The sequence below is a fragment of the Eumetopias jubatus genome, unplaced genomic scaffold, assembly GCF_037043125.1.
Source record: "Eumetopias jubatus isolate StellerSeaLion01/CBP00866 unplaced genomic scaffold, mEumJub1_p1.0 scaffold_7, whole genome shotgun sequence".
Taxonomy (NCBI): domain Eukaryota; kingdom Metazoa; phylum Chordata; class Mammalia; order Carnivora; family Otariidae; genus Eumetopias; species Eumetopias jubatus.
The window spans coordinates 102,358,672-102,377,248 of NW_028274813.1; the positions used below are offsets into that span (position 1 = coordinate 102,358,672).

Sequence of the window (18,577 nt, forward strand, 5' to 3'; positions counted from 1 at the left end):
CTCCTTGCCCAGTGGGGAGTCTGCTTCTCCCTCTCCCTCTGCCTGCCACTCTGCCTACTTCTGCTCTCTCTGTGTCAAATAAATAAAATCTTTAAAAAGAATAAAATTAAATACAAACAAAAGAAGCAGGCTATGCCTGGTCACATTAAGTAGACAAATGTTAACAGACTATAGAAAATACAGAACATGAGGGGCGGGGGCAGAGCAAGATGGCAGAGGAGCAGGAGACCTGGATTTCATCTGGTCTCAGGAATTCAGCTGGATAGGGATCAAACCATTCTGAACACCTACGAACTCAACAGGAGATCGAAAAGAATAGCAACAACTCTCTGAACAGAAAAGCAACCACTTTCTGGAAGGTAGGACATGTGGTGAAGTGAATCCGAGGCGATATTCAGGAGGATAGATGGTGGGGGAGGGGTCCTCCGTCAGCCGCTTCTGGCAAGTGATAGAGCCGCGGGGCACAAAACTGGAACTTTTAGAAGTCGGCTCCGCTAAACGACGTCGCTCCAGTGGCTGAGCTGGGGGTGGAACCCTGACAGGACAGTGTGGACTCAGGACCCTTGGGGTCACAGAAAGACTGAGGATGCCTGAGTGCGGCAGAACTCCCAGGTATCAGAGCGGGGAAGCCGGCTGCAGAGACGGAGCCGAGGCGCGGGCTCTCCGGTCGGGGTTGCCAGAAACTGAGATCTGCAGCACAGTCGGGCCACTGCTCCTCCAGCAGGTACCCAACAGCAGCAGATCCAAGGAGACTCTCCTTCCTCCCCGGGGAGGAGTGCCGCGGGAGCGCACCGCAGGGATCTGCTGGGTTTGGAGACCCCACACAGGGTCGGGTGCCAGAGAGAAATGCTCGGTCACAGGCCGGGTGAGCACGGAGTGCGGCCAGAGACCGGGGAGCCGGGAGTGACAGACTGCTTTTCTTTGGGGGCGCAATGAGGAGCGGGGCCCTGAGTTCTCAGCTCCTCCGGGGCGGAGATTGGGAGGCCACCATTTTCACCGTCATCCTCCAACACTGTACGGAAAGCTTCCAGGGAACAAAAGCTCCCGAGAGCAAACCAGAGCAGATTGCTTAGCCCAGACCAGCAAGGACGGGGCAATTCCGCCTCCGGCAAAGACATTTGGGGACCACGGCAACAGGCCCATCCCCCAGAAGATCAGCATGAACAGGCAGCAAGCCAAAACCAAGTTTACCGATCAAGGAGAACGGGAGAACTCCACCATTAGGGGAATACTGCACATAGAATTCATGGCTTTTGTACCATGATTCATTAGTCTTTCAAAGTTAATTTTTTTTAACTGTTTTTTTTTTGAGTTTTTCTTTTTCCCTTTTTCAACCAACATCTTATCAATCCCTTTTTTTAAAAAAACATTTTTATTTTTCATTTTTAGAGTCATATTCTATCCCTTCATAGTACTTACCCTTATTTTTGGCAGATATATATATAAGTTGTTCTCTTTTTAAAATTTTGAGATACAGTTTCTTCTAACATATCAAAATATACCCTAAATCTCTAGTGTATGGCTTTGTTCTCGTCTCCTGCCTGATCACATTCTCTCCCCCCCTTTTTTTTCTTTCATCCTTTCCTTTTTTTTAATCCTCTTCTTTTTTGAAACATCAATTCCTTAAAATTTTTTATAATTTTCATCTTTACAGTCATATTCCATCCCTTCATCGTATCAACCCTTATTTTGTACATATATAAATCTTTCTTTCTTTAAAATTTTAGGAGGCACTTTCTTCTAACAGACTAATATACACCAAAAATCTAGTGTGTGGCACTGATCTATGCACCAGCCTGATCATATTTGATCATATTCTGTTTTTGTTTTGTTTTGTTCTGTTTTTGTTTTTATCTTTTTTTTTTCCTCTTTCTTTTTTCTTTCTTTCCCTTTCTTTTCCCCTGGTTGCAGGTCTTTTCTGATTAGATTACAGTATATTTTCTGGGGACGTTGTTAACCTGTTAGCATTTTGTTCTCTCATTCATCTATTCTCCTCTGGACAAAATGACAAGATGAAAAAAATCACCTCAACAAAAAGAACAAGAGGTAGTACCGTTGGCCAGGGACCTACTCAATACGGACATTAGTGCGATGTCGGACCTAGAGTTCAGAATAATGACTTTAAAGATACTAGCTGGGCTTGAAAAAAGCATGGAAGTTATTAGAGAAACCCTTTCTGGAGAAATAAGAGAACTAAAATCTAACCAAGTTGAAATCAAAAAGGCTATTAATGAGGTGCAATCAAAAATGGGGGCACTAACTGCTAGGATAAATGAGGCAGAAGAGAGAATCAGCGATATAGAAGAGCAAATGATGGAAAATAAAGAAGCTGAGAAAAAGAGAGATAAACAACTACAGGATCACGAGGGCAGAATTCGAGAGATAAGCGATACGGTAAGACGAAACAACATTAGAAAAATTGGGATCCCAGAAGAAGAAGAAAGAGAGAGAGGGGCAGAAGGTATATTGGAGCAAATTATAGCAGAGAACTTCCCTAATGTGGGGAAGGAAACAGGCATCAAAATCCAGAAGGCACAGAGAACCCCTCTCAAAATCAATAAAAATAGGTCAACACCCCGACATCTAATAGTAAAACTTACGCGTCCCAGAGACAAAGAGAAAATCCTGAAAGCAGATCGGGATAAGAGATATGTAACCTACAATGGTAGAAACATTAGACTGGCAACAGACCTATCCACAGAGACCTGGCAGGCCAGAAAGGACTGGCATGAGATCTTCAGAGCACTAAACGAGAAAAATATGCAGCCAAGAATACTATATCCAGCTAGGCTGTCATTGAAAATAGGAGAGATAAAAAGCTTCCAGGACAAACAAAAACTAAAGGAATTTGCAAACACGAAACCAATCCTCCAAGAAATATTGAAAGGGGTCCTCTAAGCAAAGAGAGAGCCTAAAAGCAGCATGGACCAGGAAGGAATACAGACAATATACAGTAACAGTCACTTTACAGGCAATACAATGGCACTAAATTCATATCTTTCCATAGTTACCCTGAATGTAAATGGGCTAAATGCCCCAATCAAAAGACACACGCCATCAGACTGGATTAAAACACAAGACCCATCGATATGCTGTCTGCAAGAGACTCATTTTAGACCCAAAGACACCCCCACATTGAAAGTGAGGGGGTGGAAAACCATTTACCATGCTAATGGACACCAAAAGAAAGCTGGGGTGGCAATCCTCATATCAGACAAATTAGATTTTAAACCAAAGACGGTAATAAGAGATGAGGAAGGACACTATATCCTACCTAAAGGGTCTATCCAACAAGAAGATCTAACGATTGTAAATATCTATACCCCTAACATGGGAGCAGCCAATTATATAAGGCAATTAATAACAAAAGCAAAGAAACACATTGACAACAATACAATAATAGTGGGGGACTTTAAAACCCCCCTCACTGAAATGGACAGATCATCTAAGCAAAAGATCAACAAGGAAATAAAGACTTTAAATGACACACTGGACCAAATGGACTTCACAGACATATTCAGAACATTCCATCCCAAAGCAACAGAATACACATTCTTCTCTAGTGCCCATGGAACATTCTCCAGAATTGATCACATCCTAGGTCACAAATCAGGTCTCAACCGGTACCAAAAGATTGGGATCATTCCCTGCATATTTTCAGACCACAATGCTTTGAAACTAGAACTCAATCACAAGAGGAAAGTTGGAAAGAACTCAAATACATGGAGGCTAAAGAGCTTCCTACTAAAGAATGAATGGGTCAACCAGGAAATTAAAGAAGAATTAAAAAAATTCATGGAAACCAATGAAAATGAAAACGCAACTCTTCAAAATCTTTGGGATGCAGCAAAGGCAGTCCTGAGAGGAAAGTATATAGCAATACAGGGCTTTCTCAAGAAACAAGAAAGGTCTCAAATATACAACCTAACCCTACACCTAAAGGAGCTGGAGAAAAAAACAGCAAATAAAGCCTAAACCCGGCAGGAGAAGAGAAATAATAAAGATCAGAGCAGAAATCAATGAAATAGAAACCAAAGAACAGTAGAACAGATCAACGAAACTAGGAGCTGGTTCTTTGAAAGAATTAACAAGACTGATAAACCCCTGGCCAGACTTATCAAAAAGAAAAGAGAAATGACCCAAATCAACAAAATCATGAATGAAAGAGAGATCACAACCAACACCAAAGATATACAAACAATTATAAAAACATATTATGAGCAACTCTATGCCAGCAAATTAGATAACCTGGAAGATATGGATGCATTCCTAGAGATGTATCAACTACCAAAATTGAACCAGGAAGAAATAGAAAACCTGAACAGACCTACAACCACTAAGGAGATTAAAGCAGTCATCAAAAATCTCCCAACAAACAAAAGCCCAGGGACTGATGGCTTCCCAGGGGAATTCTACCAGACATTTCAAGAATTAATACCTATTCTCCTGAAACTGTTCCAAAAAATAGAAATGGAAGGAAAACTTCCAAACTCATTTTATGGGCCAGCATTACCTTAATCCCAAAACCAGACAAAGACCCCATCAAAAAGGAGAATTACAGACCAATATCCTTGATGAACATGGAAGCAAAACTTCTCACCAAAATACTAGCCAATAGGATCCAACAGTACATTAAAAGGATTATTCACCATGACCGAGTGGGATTTATCCCTGGGCTGCAAGGCTGGTTCAACCTCCGCAAATCAATCAACGTGATACAATATATTAACAAAAGAAAGGACAAGAAACATATGATCCTCTCAATGGATGCAGGGAAAGCATTTGACAAAGTACAGCATCCTTTCTTGATCAAAACTCTACAGAGTATAGGGATACAGGGTACATACTTCAATATCATAAAAGCCATCTATGAAAAATCTACAGTGAATATCATTCTCAATGGGGAAAAACTGAGAGCTTTCCCCCTAAGGTCAGGAACGTGGCAGGGATGTCCACTATCACCACTGCTATTCAACATAGTATTAGAAGTCCTAGCCACAGCAATCAGACAACAAAAAGAAATCAAAGGTATCCAAATCGGCAAGGAGGAAGTCAAACTCTCACTCTTTGCAGATGATATGATACTGCATGTGGAAAACCCAAAAGACTCCACCCCAAAACGCCTAGAACTCATACAGGAATTGAGTAAAGTGGCAGGATATAAAATCAATGCACAGAAATCAGTGGCATTCCTATACACCAACAACAAGACAGGAGAGAGACAAATCAAGGAGTTGATCCCATTTACAATTGCACCCAAAACCATAAGATACCTAGGAATAAATCTAACCAAAGAGGCAAAGGATCTGTACTAAGAAAACTATAAAATACTTATGAAAGAAATTGAGGAAGACACAAAGAAATGGAAAAACGTTCCATACTCATGGATTGGAAGAACAAACATTGTGAAGATGTCAATGCTACCTAGAGCAATCTACACATTCAATGCAATCCCCATCAAAATACCATCCACTTTTTTCAAAGAAATGGAACAAATCATCCTAAAATTTGTATGGAACCAGAAGAGACCCCGAAAAGCCAGAGGAATGTTGAAAAAGAAAAGCAAAGCTGGTGGCATCAGAATTCCGGACTTCCAGCTCTATTACAAAGCTGTCATCATCAAGACAGTATGGTACTGGCACAAAAACAGACACATAGATCAATGGAACAGAACAGAGAGCCCAGAAATGGACCCTCAACTCTATGGTCAACTCATCTTTGACAAAGCAGGAAAGAATGTCCAGTGGAAAAAAGACAGTCTCTTCAACAAATGGTGTTGGGAAAATTGGACAGCCACATGCAGAAGAATGAAACTGGACCACTTCCTTACACCACACACAGAAATAGACTCCAAATGGTTGAAAGACCTAAACGTGAGACAGGAGTCCATTAAAATCCTAAAGGAGAACATAGGCAGCAACCTCTTCCACCTCAGCCGCAGCAACTTCTTCCTAGAAACATTGCCAAAGGAAAGGAAGCAAGGGCAAAAATGAACTCTTGGGATTTCATCGAGATAAAAAGCTTTTGCACAGCTAAAGAAACAGTCCACAAAACCAAAAGACAACCAACAGAATGAGAGAAAATATTTGCAAATGACATATCAGATAAAGGGCTAGTATCCAAAATCTATAAAGAACTTATCAAACTCAACACCCAAAGAACAAATGATCCAATCAAGAAATGGGCAGAAGACATGAGCAGACATTTTTCCAAAGAAGACATCCAAATGGCCAACAGACACATGAAAAAGTACTCAACATTGCTCGGCATCAGGGAAATCCAAATCAAAACCTCAGTGAGATACCACTTCATGCCAGTCAGAATGGCTAAAATTAACAAGTCAGTAAATGACTTGTTGGCAGGGATGTGGAGAAAGGGGAATCCTCCTACACTGTTGGTGGGAATGCAAGCTGGTGCAACCCCTCTGGCAAACAGTATGGAGGTTCCTCAAAAAGTTGAAAATAGAGCTACCGTACGATCCAGCAACTGCACTACTGGGTATTTACCCCAAAGATACAAATGTAGGGATCCGAAGGGGTATGTGCACCCCAGTGTTTATAGCAGCAATGTCCACAATAGCCAAACTGTGGAAAGAGCCAAGATGTCCATCGACAGACGAATGGATAAAGAAGAGGTGGTATATATACACAATGGAATATTATGCAGCCATCAAAAGGAATGAGATCTTGCCATTTGCAACGACGTGGCTGGAACTGGAGGGTGTTATGCTGAGCGAAATAAGTCAATCAGAGAAAGACATGTATCATATGACCTCACTGATATGAGGAATTCTTAATCTCAGGAAACAAACTGAGGGTTGCTGGAGTGGTGGTGGGGTGGGAGGGATGGGGTGGCTGGGCGATAGACACTGGGGAGGGTATGTGCTATGGTGAGCACTGTGAATTGTGCAAGACTGTTGAATCACAGATCTGTACCTCTGAAACAAATAATGCAGTATATGTTAAGAAAAAAAAAGAAGAAGATAGCAGGAGGGGAAGAATGAAGGGGGGGAAATCGGAGGGGGAGATGAACCATGAGAGATGATGGACTCTGAAAAACAAACTGAGGGTTCTAGAGGGGAGGGGGTTAGGGGATGGGTTAGCCTGGTGATGGGTATTAAAAGAGGGCACATTCGCATGGAGCACTGGGTATTATGCACAAACAATGAATCATGGAACACTACATTAAAAACTAATGATGTAATGTATGGTGATTAACATAACAATAAAAAATTAAAAAATAATAATAATAAAAAAAGAAAATACAGAACATGAAATAGTTATGGGGAGGTCAAGAAAGGTTTAATAAGGGAGTTATCATTCAGGTAGAGCTTAAGGACCTCCTCATACAGAGAAGACACCCAAGAATAAGATTAGAGATTGTGCAAAATTGTAGATAGCACATCATGATAGGTTTTGGAAACAGAGTTTGATATGATTAAATCATGAGGCGGATAACAAGAGTTAAAGCTAGAAAAGAAAAAAAAGAGGAGGGATGGTTACAACCTCTTATACCATACAGAAAACCAAAAGTAAAGCTATATGAAACTGATACCGTTGTGCTGAAAATCACATACTCACAAATGCAATACTTTGTTGCTTTCTAACTGTAATACACAACTGTAATACACAACTGTAATACACAAAACTAGTAATAGCTATCACTTGCTTACCTCTGTGCTGGTCACTATGCTAAGGGCTGTACATGGATTGTCTCACTTCATTTTTATATCAACCCTTCAAGATAAAAACTTTATTGTCTTCATTTCACAGATGAGCAGATTGAGGTTCAGATAGATTCAGGACGTTACCCAACTTCATACAGATGGCAAATGGTAGAGTCCTAACTCATCAGTCTCACAGTAGCCATTACTCTCAACTAACCCACAATAACATTACATTAGTCACTAATATTATTGGAGTTAACATTATCTATGATCACCAACACAAGAATCCTGTACCATAAACCATACCAGAAAACCATTGCTGTCAATTATTAACTCTGAGAAAGAAACACATAGGGTAAGGTTTCTTAATAGCACCTTATTCCAGTGCTGTTCCAGAGTGTGATCCAGGGGAAATGATTCTAGCAAATATTTTGCTTTTATAAAATAATTACTGGAATAGGCAGAGATTTCTTAAGAAATAAAAGGCACTAATCACTTTCAAAAATGATATATTGGAGTTAATTACAACTAAATAATTCTTTTCATAAAGGACCCAATTAAGAATGAAAAGCAAATCACAGATAGGGATATTTCTATGCCTATATCAACACATACACATATAACACACACAACCAACAAAGGGCTCATATCCAGAATGAACAAAGAACTCCAATATAACACTAAGAAAAAAAAAAAACTCAATAAAAATAATGGTCAATAGATTTGAATAGTCATGTCATGGAAAAAGATATCCAAATGGCCAGTAAGCATATGAAAAGGTATCAGTTTCATTAGTAATCAGGGAACAAATAAGAACCATAGAAATACCACTGCATATCAGCCAGGATGGCTAAATTTAAAAATATTGACAATACCAAGGGCCAGTGAGAATGTGAAACAACTAGTACCCTCACATACATTGCTGGTAAATTAGTACAACCATTCAGAAAATCGTTTGGTATAATATGGCATAAGTTACTGAAGCTAAAAGTAAACCTAACAAATGAGCCTAACATGTGAAGCCTAGCTATACAACCAAAAGAAGACAGTATATAAGTATAACAAAAGACATGTATAACAACATTCATAGCAACTTTATTCAAGACAGTCAAAAAATGGAAACAACCCAAATGTTTGCAATCAAAGGTAGAATGGATAAAATAAATATTAAAGCATTCATATGATAAATATGCACAGGATTAAAAAGAACAACTACCACTACACGCAACAACATGGAGGAATCTCCCAAACAAAATAATGACTGAAAGAAGCGAAAAACCAAAGAGTCAATTCTGTATGACTCCATTTATATGAAATTCAAAAACAGGCAAAACTAATCTATCTGTGGTATTACAAATAAGGATGGCAGTTAATTCTGGGTGGATTTGAGGGCAGGGTGGGTGTTTGGTACTGATTGGGAAGGGGCAGAGGGAGGCCTTCTGGGGCGAGCTGGAAATGTTCTATATATTAACCATGGTGATTAAGAGCTATATGGTATAGCTATACATAGAAAATTCACTGAACTGTACACTTAAGATTTGTGTTCTTTACTACTATTTGTGCTCTGTAATATAGTAAAAAAAAGTTTTTTTAAATAATAAAAATATAGTGAGATACCATTTTTCACTTAGCAATTTAGCAAAAATTTTAATACAGAAAAACAAGCTGGTGGGAGTGCAAAATTAGTACAAGTTCTAAGGGGAGCAACTGGCAAGAGGTGTCAAAAATGTTCAATTAAATTAATTAAATTCATTAACTTAACATATATTAAGTTAATAAAAATTAAATACCCTTTAATCAAGAAGTCCTGGTATTTCCCCTGCAGATATATGTGCACTCGTAAAAGTGTATGGACAAGGATATTCAATGTAATGGATAAGAGTGAAAGACTGAAAACAATATGAAATGTCCATCAACACAGACTTGCTAAATAAATTATAATACTTCAAGAGAATTTAATACGAAGCAGCCATTAGAAAGATGAGACAGAACTATACACAGTATATTTACAGATATAGAATAAACACCAAGATAAACTGTTATTTGAAATAAAAAAAGCAAAGTGCAGAAATACACACACATATACACATTTATAGGATAGTGCCATTTGTTTGAAACAAATGACTATATGTGCATGTCATATACATATATAAACAGTTTTAAAAATCAGGTCTGCTAGTTACTTTGCCTTTAAGTCAAAAGGCCATTGCAACTAATAATTTAAATTCTCTGAGTTTTTACTGCAGTACAATTTTTCAGTATTTTCTTTGCTGAGGTGTAATTTATCAAATGTTTTCATTCTTAAAGATATTTTACCACAAAACCTAATTTAAAAATCAGATTAACTGTGGTACCATAGCCTACTGCCAACTTTGAATGTTTTTATTTGCATACAGTAATTATTCCAGGAATCCACCAGATTTAAAATGCTTCTTTATGGTTCCTCCTAATTTAATGCAACTTAGAAATAAGTTCGGAACCTATAACCAACTGTTGCCGTAACTAAAGAGAGTCCATCAGCTCTAACTACAGGTTTATGCAATATTTACTCAACAAATAAACATCTTCTTTCTTTTAATGGTAATACAAATCACAATTTGTAAATATATATTTGTTTATGTCATTTTTATTGTCTGTTTCCCCTACTAAATTGTAAAATAAATAGATACGTGTATTATGCCACCTACTGTCAGTCTCTTACCTGTCTTTTGTACTCCTGGTTTCATTTTATTCAAGTCTTCAGTAGCCTCGCCAAGATTTTCTGCTAGTATTCTAAATAAAAGATTAAGATCTTCTTGATTGAGATTAACCTGTGAAATATCATTAAAAGAAAAGATAAAGATGTTTCATTTTAAAATGAAAAATTTTAGGGGCATCTGGGTGGCTCAGTTGGTTAAGCATCTGCCGTTGGCTCAGGTCATGATCCCAGGGTCCTGACATTGAGTCCCGCATTGGGCTTCCTGCTCAGCAGGGAGTCTGCTTCTCCCTCTCCCTCTCCCCCTCCCTCCTGCTTGTTCTCTCTCTCTCTCTCTCAAATAAATAAATTTTTTTAAAATTCCTTTAAAAAATAGCTAAATAAAATGAAACAATTCTAATATAGATAATAAATTACTATTTATAAGACACTGAAGAAAGAATAACCTTAACACTGAAAAATTATATATTCATTATGCACTCAAGTATTTCACTACTTATTTCATTTTATATTTTTGGTTTCAAAGATAATAAAATGTTTGGAGAAAAAAAGGTGATTTATAAATCAGTATTAGTTCCATCTACTTAACTTATATAAACTATAGGGAAAGATAATAATGATTAAAGAAATCAGATCATTTAAAAAAAGTGACAAACTCAGAAAAAACAAAAATTCTACATTTTTAAAAATAACAATTCCAATGAAATAAAAAGACTACCTTCAATATAAAAAATAAGCTTTGCCCTCAATGCTATAGGGGTACTGAGATACCCCTAAAATTAAAAGTATGGGGGTATATAACATATAAAATGAGATATAATATACTAATAATTTACACACAGATCTCTGCTATTGTGTACATACAGCAAATTTAAAAATTAAATAATGAAGAGGGGTCCAAGATGGTGGCATAGGAAGACCCTGAACTCACCTCCTACGTACACACTAAATCTACAACTACATATGGATCATTTTCCTCTGAGAAAGACCTGAAGCCTGATGAACTGCTCTTCAAAGCAAAAGATAAAAGGACCACACTGAGATAAGCTGGAGAGGCAGAGAGACATGGTCTCCCAAAAAAGCCTACCCCCAGTGTGGTGTCACACAAAAGGGAAGTATCTCACCAGACAGCTGCTTCTCATGGAGGAGTGAGGAGTTGGTGCTCCCCATGCGTACCCGCGCCCCTGGGATGTGCACCAAAGCGAGAAGCCCCTAGAATGTCTGGCTTGGAAAACCAACAGGACTGACCTCCAGGTGTCCCAAACTGAGACTCCTCTCTTAAAGGGCTTGTCCCAAGATCCAGTGAAAAACCAGCAGTTTGAAAAGCACCTAGACCGCATATGAGGGAAATTCACTTGCTGATCTGGGGGCACTGGCTGAAGGAGCAGGAGACATCTGAAATACTGCTGGGAGACTGACAACACTAGCAGATGCCACAGTTGCACTCTCCACATGGCCTGCTAGCAGAGACAGGAGAGCTCAGACACGGCACCCTCCCAGAGCCTTGCTGGGATGAGTGGGCGAGCAGTCATGACACCTGCTGAGGCTGGGGTGCACTGGCAATGGCAGTGATGTCTCACAACCTGGCTGGGCCAGAGAACAAAACTGTGGTGGAGTTCTCCCACTTGCCAGCTAAAGTTTGCATGCGCAGGAAGTTGCAACACACCCATGGCTGGAGCGGGTGAGTGGTCCCGGCATTTTCCCACTCCCAGCCTAAAGTCAGTGCACAGACGCACAAGGCACTAGCCTGTTTTGCTGCTGAAGCTCATGGGCACACACAGTCAAGACATTTTTCCCACTGCCTTTCTGAAGCCAGGGAGCATGCTCTGCCCCCTACACTCACAAGGTGTCTTCCTAAAGCCAGCAGGCATGTGCAATCCACAAAGTGAACACCCTTGATCTCCTGGCCCTGCTAGCCAAGAGCGTTGGTGTTCCAGAGCTCCACAGGACCGTAACTATCAGAAAGACAGTTCTTGGCAAGTTATCACCCCCAGGGCAATGCACAGACAGCAGACTGAAGCACATCCTCAGTCTATGAAAAAGACCTATTCACTCAAACTTGAGCATCAGCCTAAGGGACAGACTTCAGGTTTCCCACACATCTAGAGACTAAGGAGGAGCTTTCAGGGTATGAAAACAGGGAGACACTAGCCTTGCCCATCCTCTTGGCCTCATTACAGCTAGACAAGACTTCCCAGAAAGGAGTTCATATACTCATTTATACACCAATGCAATACACTAATTTTTTCAGTTGTTGCTCAGTGGACACCTCCAGATCTCCGAGTCTGGAGCCCAGCAGGGATTATGACTGCAGTCCCATAGGACTGTATATATTTGCATATTTTAAAAGCTGTTGCCTGAGGGTCTGGCTTCCAATCCGCTTAAAACTAGGTGCTAAATTGGGCACGTGGGTGGCTCAGTTGGTTAAGTGACTGCCTTCAGCTCAGGTCATGATCCTGTAGTCCTGGGATCAAGTCCCGCATCGGGCTCCCTGCTCAGCAGGGAGTCTGCTTCTCCCTCTGACCCCCCCCCCATGCTCTATCTCATTCTTTCTCTCAAATAAATAAATAAAATCTTTAAAAAAAAAACTAGGTGCTAAATAATATTCCTCCACTTGGATCCACTGACAAATCTTTTTTTTTTTTTAAGATTATTTATTTGAGAGAGAGAGAGAGAGAGCTAGAGAGGGAACCTTCAATATAAAAGGGGGAGTGAGAGCAGGAGAAGCAAGCTTCCCGCTGAGCAGGGAGCCCAATGCAGGGCTCGATCCCAGGACTCTGGAATCATAACCTGAGCCGAAGGCAGACACTTAGTGACTGAGCCACCCAGGCGCCCCTCCACTGACAGATCTTGATACACTCTAAATAATGAGGGCGTACCAATAATAAATCAGGTGGTTTCAACAACCACAAAAGTTCAAGAGACAACCATAAGCTATGGCAAGATTGAGAGAGAAGGATCATCACCTAAACAAGGCCATTCATTCAAGACTGAAAAAAGCAGCTGTTTCACCTAATAAATAAGAACACAGAAAGTCAAGCAAAATGAGGAAACAAATATTTTCAAATTAGAGAATAATACAAAACCTCAGAAAAACACCTTAATAATATGGAGATAAGCAATCTACCTTTGATAAAGAATTAAAGTTATGATCATAAAGGTACTCACTGAACTCAGGAGAAGAAGGGATGAACACAGTGGAAACTTCAACAAGGAGATATAAAATATAAGAAAGTACCAAACAGAAGTCAGAGAACTAAAGATAAAAAACTGAACTGAAAAATACCCTAGAAGGGTTCAGCAGCAGACTGGATGAATGAGAACAGATCAGTGAACAGGAAGATAAAGCAACAGAACTCACCAACACAGAGTAACAACAACATTTAAAAATTTTTAAAAATGAAGTTATCTTAAGGGACTTTTGGGACAATGAACAGAAGAATATTAACATTATAGAAGTCTCAGAGGAGAAGAGAGAGGAAAGGAGCAGAAAACTTTTTGAAGAAATACTGCCTGAAAACTTCCCTAACCTAGGGAAGGAAACAGATATCCAGATCCAGGAAGCCCAGAGAGTACCAAAAAAGATGAACCCAAGGAGCACTACACCAAGATACATTATAATTAAAATGTCAAAAGTAAAAGATAAGGAGAGAATCTTAAAAGCAGCAAGACAAAAACAACTTGTTATGTTCAAGGGAAACCCCATAAGGCTATTGGCAAATTTCTTAGAAGAAACTTTACAAGCCAAAGGAGTAGCATGACATATTCAAAGTACTAAAAAAACTTTCCAACCAAGAATACTCTACCTAGCAAGTTTATCATTCAAATAGAAGGAGAGATAAAGTGTTTCTCAGATAAGCAAAAGCTAAAGGAGTTCAGAACCACTAAACCAGCCTTTTAAGAATGTTAAAAAAGACTTACGATGAAAAGAAATGGCACTAATTAATAAAGAGAAAACATATGAAAGTAAAAATCTCACTGGAAAAGATGAATATATAGTAAAGGTAGTAGATTAATCACTTATAAAACTACTAAAAATGTTAAAAAAAAACAAAAGTAGTAAAAATAAAAGATGTAAAAAGGGACATCAAAAACAAATTCTGTGGGAGGGGAAGAGTTTTGGATGTGTTCAAATTTAAGTGTTACACGTAAAAGAATGAAACTGGACCACTTTCTTACACTATATATAAAAATTAACTCAAATGGATCAAACTCTTGAATGTGAGACCTGAAACCATAAAGCTCCTAACAAAAAAAAAAAAAAAATTGGTGTTAAGCTCCTTAACATCGATCTTAAAGATTTTTCCTTAGATCTGACTCTAAAGACAAGGGCAACAGAAGGAAAAATAACCAACTGGAACTATATCAACTAAAAAGTTTCTGCACAGAAAAAGAAACCATTATTAAAACGAAAAGGCAACCAACTGAATGGGAAAAGATATTTGCAAGTCATGTATCTGATAAGCAGTTAATATCCAAAATATATAAAGAACTCATACAACTCAGTAATAAAAAAAACAATCTGGTTAGGGGCGACTAGGTGGCTCAGCCGTTAAGCATCTGCCTTCAGCTCAGGTCATGATCCCAGGTCCTGGGATCGAGCCCCGCATCAGGCTCCCTACTCAGCGGGAAGCCTGCTTCTCCCTCTCACATTCCCCTCGCTTGTGTTCCCTCTCTCGCTGTCTCTCTCAGTCAAATAAATAAATAAATAAAATCTTAAAAAAACAAAACAAAACAAAAAACCAATCTGGTTAAAAAATGAGCAAAGGATCTGAATAGACATTCTTCCAAGAGACACAGAAATGACCAACAAGTACATGAAAAGATGCTCGACATCACTATTCATCAGGGAAATTAAATCAAAACCACAATTAGATAATACCGCACACCTCTCAGAATGGCTATTACCCAAAAGACAAGAAACAACTAGTACTGGCAAGGATGTGGAGAAAAGGGAACCCACAGGTCCTGTTGATAGGAATGTAAACTGGTACAGCCACTATGGAAAACAGTATGGAGGTTCCTAAAAAAAAAAAAATAGAACTACCATGTGATCCAGCCATTCCACTACTGCTTATCTATCCAAAGAAAACAAAAACACTTATGCCTAATGATGTAAGTCAGAGAAAGACAAATACAGCATGATTTTACTTATATGTGAAATCTAAAAAACAAAACAAAACAAAAACCAGGCTCATAGACACAGAGAACAGACTAGTGGTTGGTTTCCAGAGGGGAAGGGGGGTTAGGGGTACGAAATGGGTGAAAGGGATTAATAAGAGCAAATTTCCAGTTATAATATAAATAAGTCATGAGGATGTAATATACAGTATGGAAAATATAGTCAATAATACAATATTAACTTTGTAAGATGATAGATGATAAAAGACATTATGGTGACTATTTTGCAATGTATATAAATGTTGAATCACTATGTTATACACCCAAAACTAATATTGTATATCAACTGTACATATATACATACATACACAAATGTTAAGTTACACTTAACTGAAGATTAAATTCTGCTAAATAATAAACATCTTTTTGGACAACATCTCATTGAAATTTTCTGTACGCCAATCAGTAAACAATTTCATGTATCATATGGATTTATACTAAGAAAGTCTTCAGAATCTAAAATTTCAGTAATGAGTTTTTTTCACTCATATACTTACATTCATTGACTCAAGATGTCCTTTAATTTCTACAACAGGCACTTTGTGATACCAAGATGCAGCTAGATTCCGATTTACAGAAAATTCCAAGTTAATTGGGTGCAAGAGCTGAATATCAGAATGGGAGATGCCTGGCTGGATCACTGTCCTAATTAAAAATATAATTGAAATCTATGCATAAACACTGATTTGAAACAGTGCTAGTTAAGTATTTTCTAATTTCAATCAATAATTCACTTTAAGACAGATTAAAATACATGATATACAATCAGCCATTAAAAAAACCTTCTTCAAACAGTAGGTCACACATGGATTAAATTTTTAAAAAGAAATTCATATAGTTGAATATATGGGGGAATCATCAAATACATCTGTACAAGGACTGATATGCATTTATACAGAGATTTTTTAAAAATGGCAAGATGAACAGTTAGCATTTTCTAAAGAGTTTGACAAAGCTCTTCTCCAGAATTATTTTCTGAACTTGCCTTATAATTTTCCTTTTTTATTCAGGATAATTAAATCTCCTTGGATGGCGTAGAAAATGATTTTAAAATGTATGATATAGAGACTTTCATGTTCATCTGGTGGGAGTTCTACAGATACATCATTATTTACACAGATATTTACAAAAATATACAAGCTCAATTAAATCATGAGGAATCACTCAGACAAAACCAAACTGAGAGACATTCCATGAAATAACTAGACTGTACTCTTCAAAACTGTCATCATCATGAAAGACTAAGAAAGGCTGAAGAACTATTCCAGAGCAAGTACCCATCAGTATAGAAATCCCCCTCAGTAGTATGGGATACAATTAAATGCCATACGTGATCCTGGATCAAGGGGAAAATTACTGTAATGGACACTACTGGGACAACTGGTAAAATTTGAATATTGACTGCATATTGGATATTATTGTTGGATCAGTGTTAAATTTCCAGAATTTGAAATTGCATTTTGGTTATATAAGAGGATCTTTGCTCTTGTTCTTAGGAGACACATGCTAAAGCATTTAGAGCAAAGGGTTAAGACGTCTATACTCAAAAGGTTCAGCAAAAAATGTTTTAACTTCCAGTTATAAAATAAATTAAGTCCTGGGGATGTAATGTACAGCATGATGACTAGCTAATAATACTGTATTGGATTTTTAAAAGTTTCTAAGAGAGTAGATCTTAAAAGATCATCACCAGAAAAAGAACTGTAATTATGTGTAGTGATGAATGTTAACTAGACTTGTGGTGATCGTTTCACAATATATACAAATATCAAATCATGTTATACATCTGAAACTAAGATAATAAGTCAATTTCATCTCACCTGGAAAAATTAAATTAAAAAGATGTTTTGAATGATAATAATATGCATACTCTTAGAGTTAAAGCAAATGTAAACAATTGGTGAACCAGGTGAAGGATTGTAAGTGTGTCCATGGTAATATTTTTGGAATTTTTCTGTTAAGTTTGAAATTTTTCAAAATAAAAAGTTGATTAAAAAAAAAACTATTCAGGGGCGCCTGGGTGGCCAGTCGGTTAAGTATCTGCCTTCGGCTCAGGTCATGTTCTTGGGGTCCTGGGATCAAGCCCCACGTCGTCCTTGAGCTCCCTGCTGAGCAAGGAGCCTGCTTCTCCCTCTCCCCACCCCACCCCTGCTCATGCTTTCTCTTGCTATCTCTCTCTCTCTAATAAATAAAATCTTTTCAAAAAATGAATTAATAAGTGAATATTCTGTGCAACAGAAGCACTGTGGGTATAAATTTCAATGTACACAAAATTTCATGGAAAACATTAAATAATATTTAAATCCATAATTATTGAAAGAAAGTATACCTAGAGAGCTTGAGCTTTGTTAGCTGCACATCCATTCTATCAATTACTGGAGGGTTTAAATGGTCTTCCCCAGACACCAGACTAAACTGATTTTGAACTCTGATTAGCCCAAGATCGACCACTACTGCATTAGTGGAAATGGAAGACTGTGGGATGACTATAACTGGTGCTTTCAGATCAATATTGAGAGAAACACGAAAACTCCTCTGGGCAAGATCTTTCACACTCATGGCAGCCTTTTCTGCAGCCTGAGCAGTGGCAGCACTTAGAGCTTCTTTGGCTGTCTGGAAATTGTTCAGGAAGTTCTGTAGACACAAAGTATAAAAGAAGATAAACACATGACAAGCACATCATTAATAATGCAATCTTTTTTATCTATACACTATTTTTTTCCTGTACATAACTTTCAATTGAGTCTTATTTATCTAAAATTCGGAAGGAATCACCGATCATCCATCTGTATTTATGAGCTACCTGATAAGGGCTAAGGGTTTTGGCTGAGGAACAGAAGGGGGAAAAAAGCATTTTCAGTATTTCTTTACTTGAAAATTTGGTTGCACTATGTTCTGGCAAAAAAATAATTCCAGTTCTAGACAAAAATCATTAAGTGACTCAGATTTCAGCTGTTAAAATGAGGTTTTGACCTCTACATTAATGCATCAATACCATCTATAATCAAAACAATGCACGTCCTAAAATCCAAAGT

At 38.2% G+C, this 18,577-nt stretch overlaps 1 protein-coding gene across 4 annotated transcripts in view; it reads right to left on the reverse strand.

Annotated features, from left to right (window-relative positions):
* Positions 1-18,577, reverse strand: part of VPS13C (vacuolar protein sorting 13 homolog C) — a 182,107-nt gene that overhangs the window by 84,113 nt on the left and 79,417 nt on the right. For all 4 annotated transcript variants that reach the window (XM_028099926.2, XM_028099927.2, XM_028099928.2 and 1 more), the window contains exons 33-35: positions 17,872-18,176; positions 16,040-16,187; positions 10,368-10,476 (exon numbers count right to left, since the gene is read on the reverse strand). In XM_028099926.2, the coding sequence (XP_027955727.1) occupies positions 10,368-10,476; positions 16,040-16,187; positions 17,872-18,176 (562 nt within the window). The remainder of the gene's footprint in view (positions 1-10,367; positions 10,477-16,039; positions 16,188-17,871; positions 18,177-18,577) is intronic.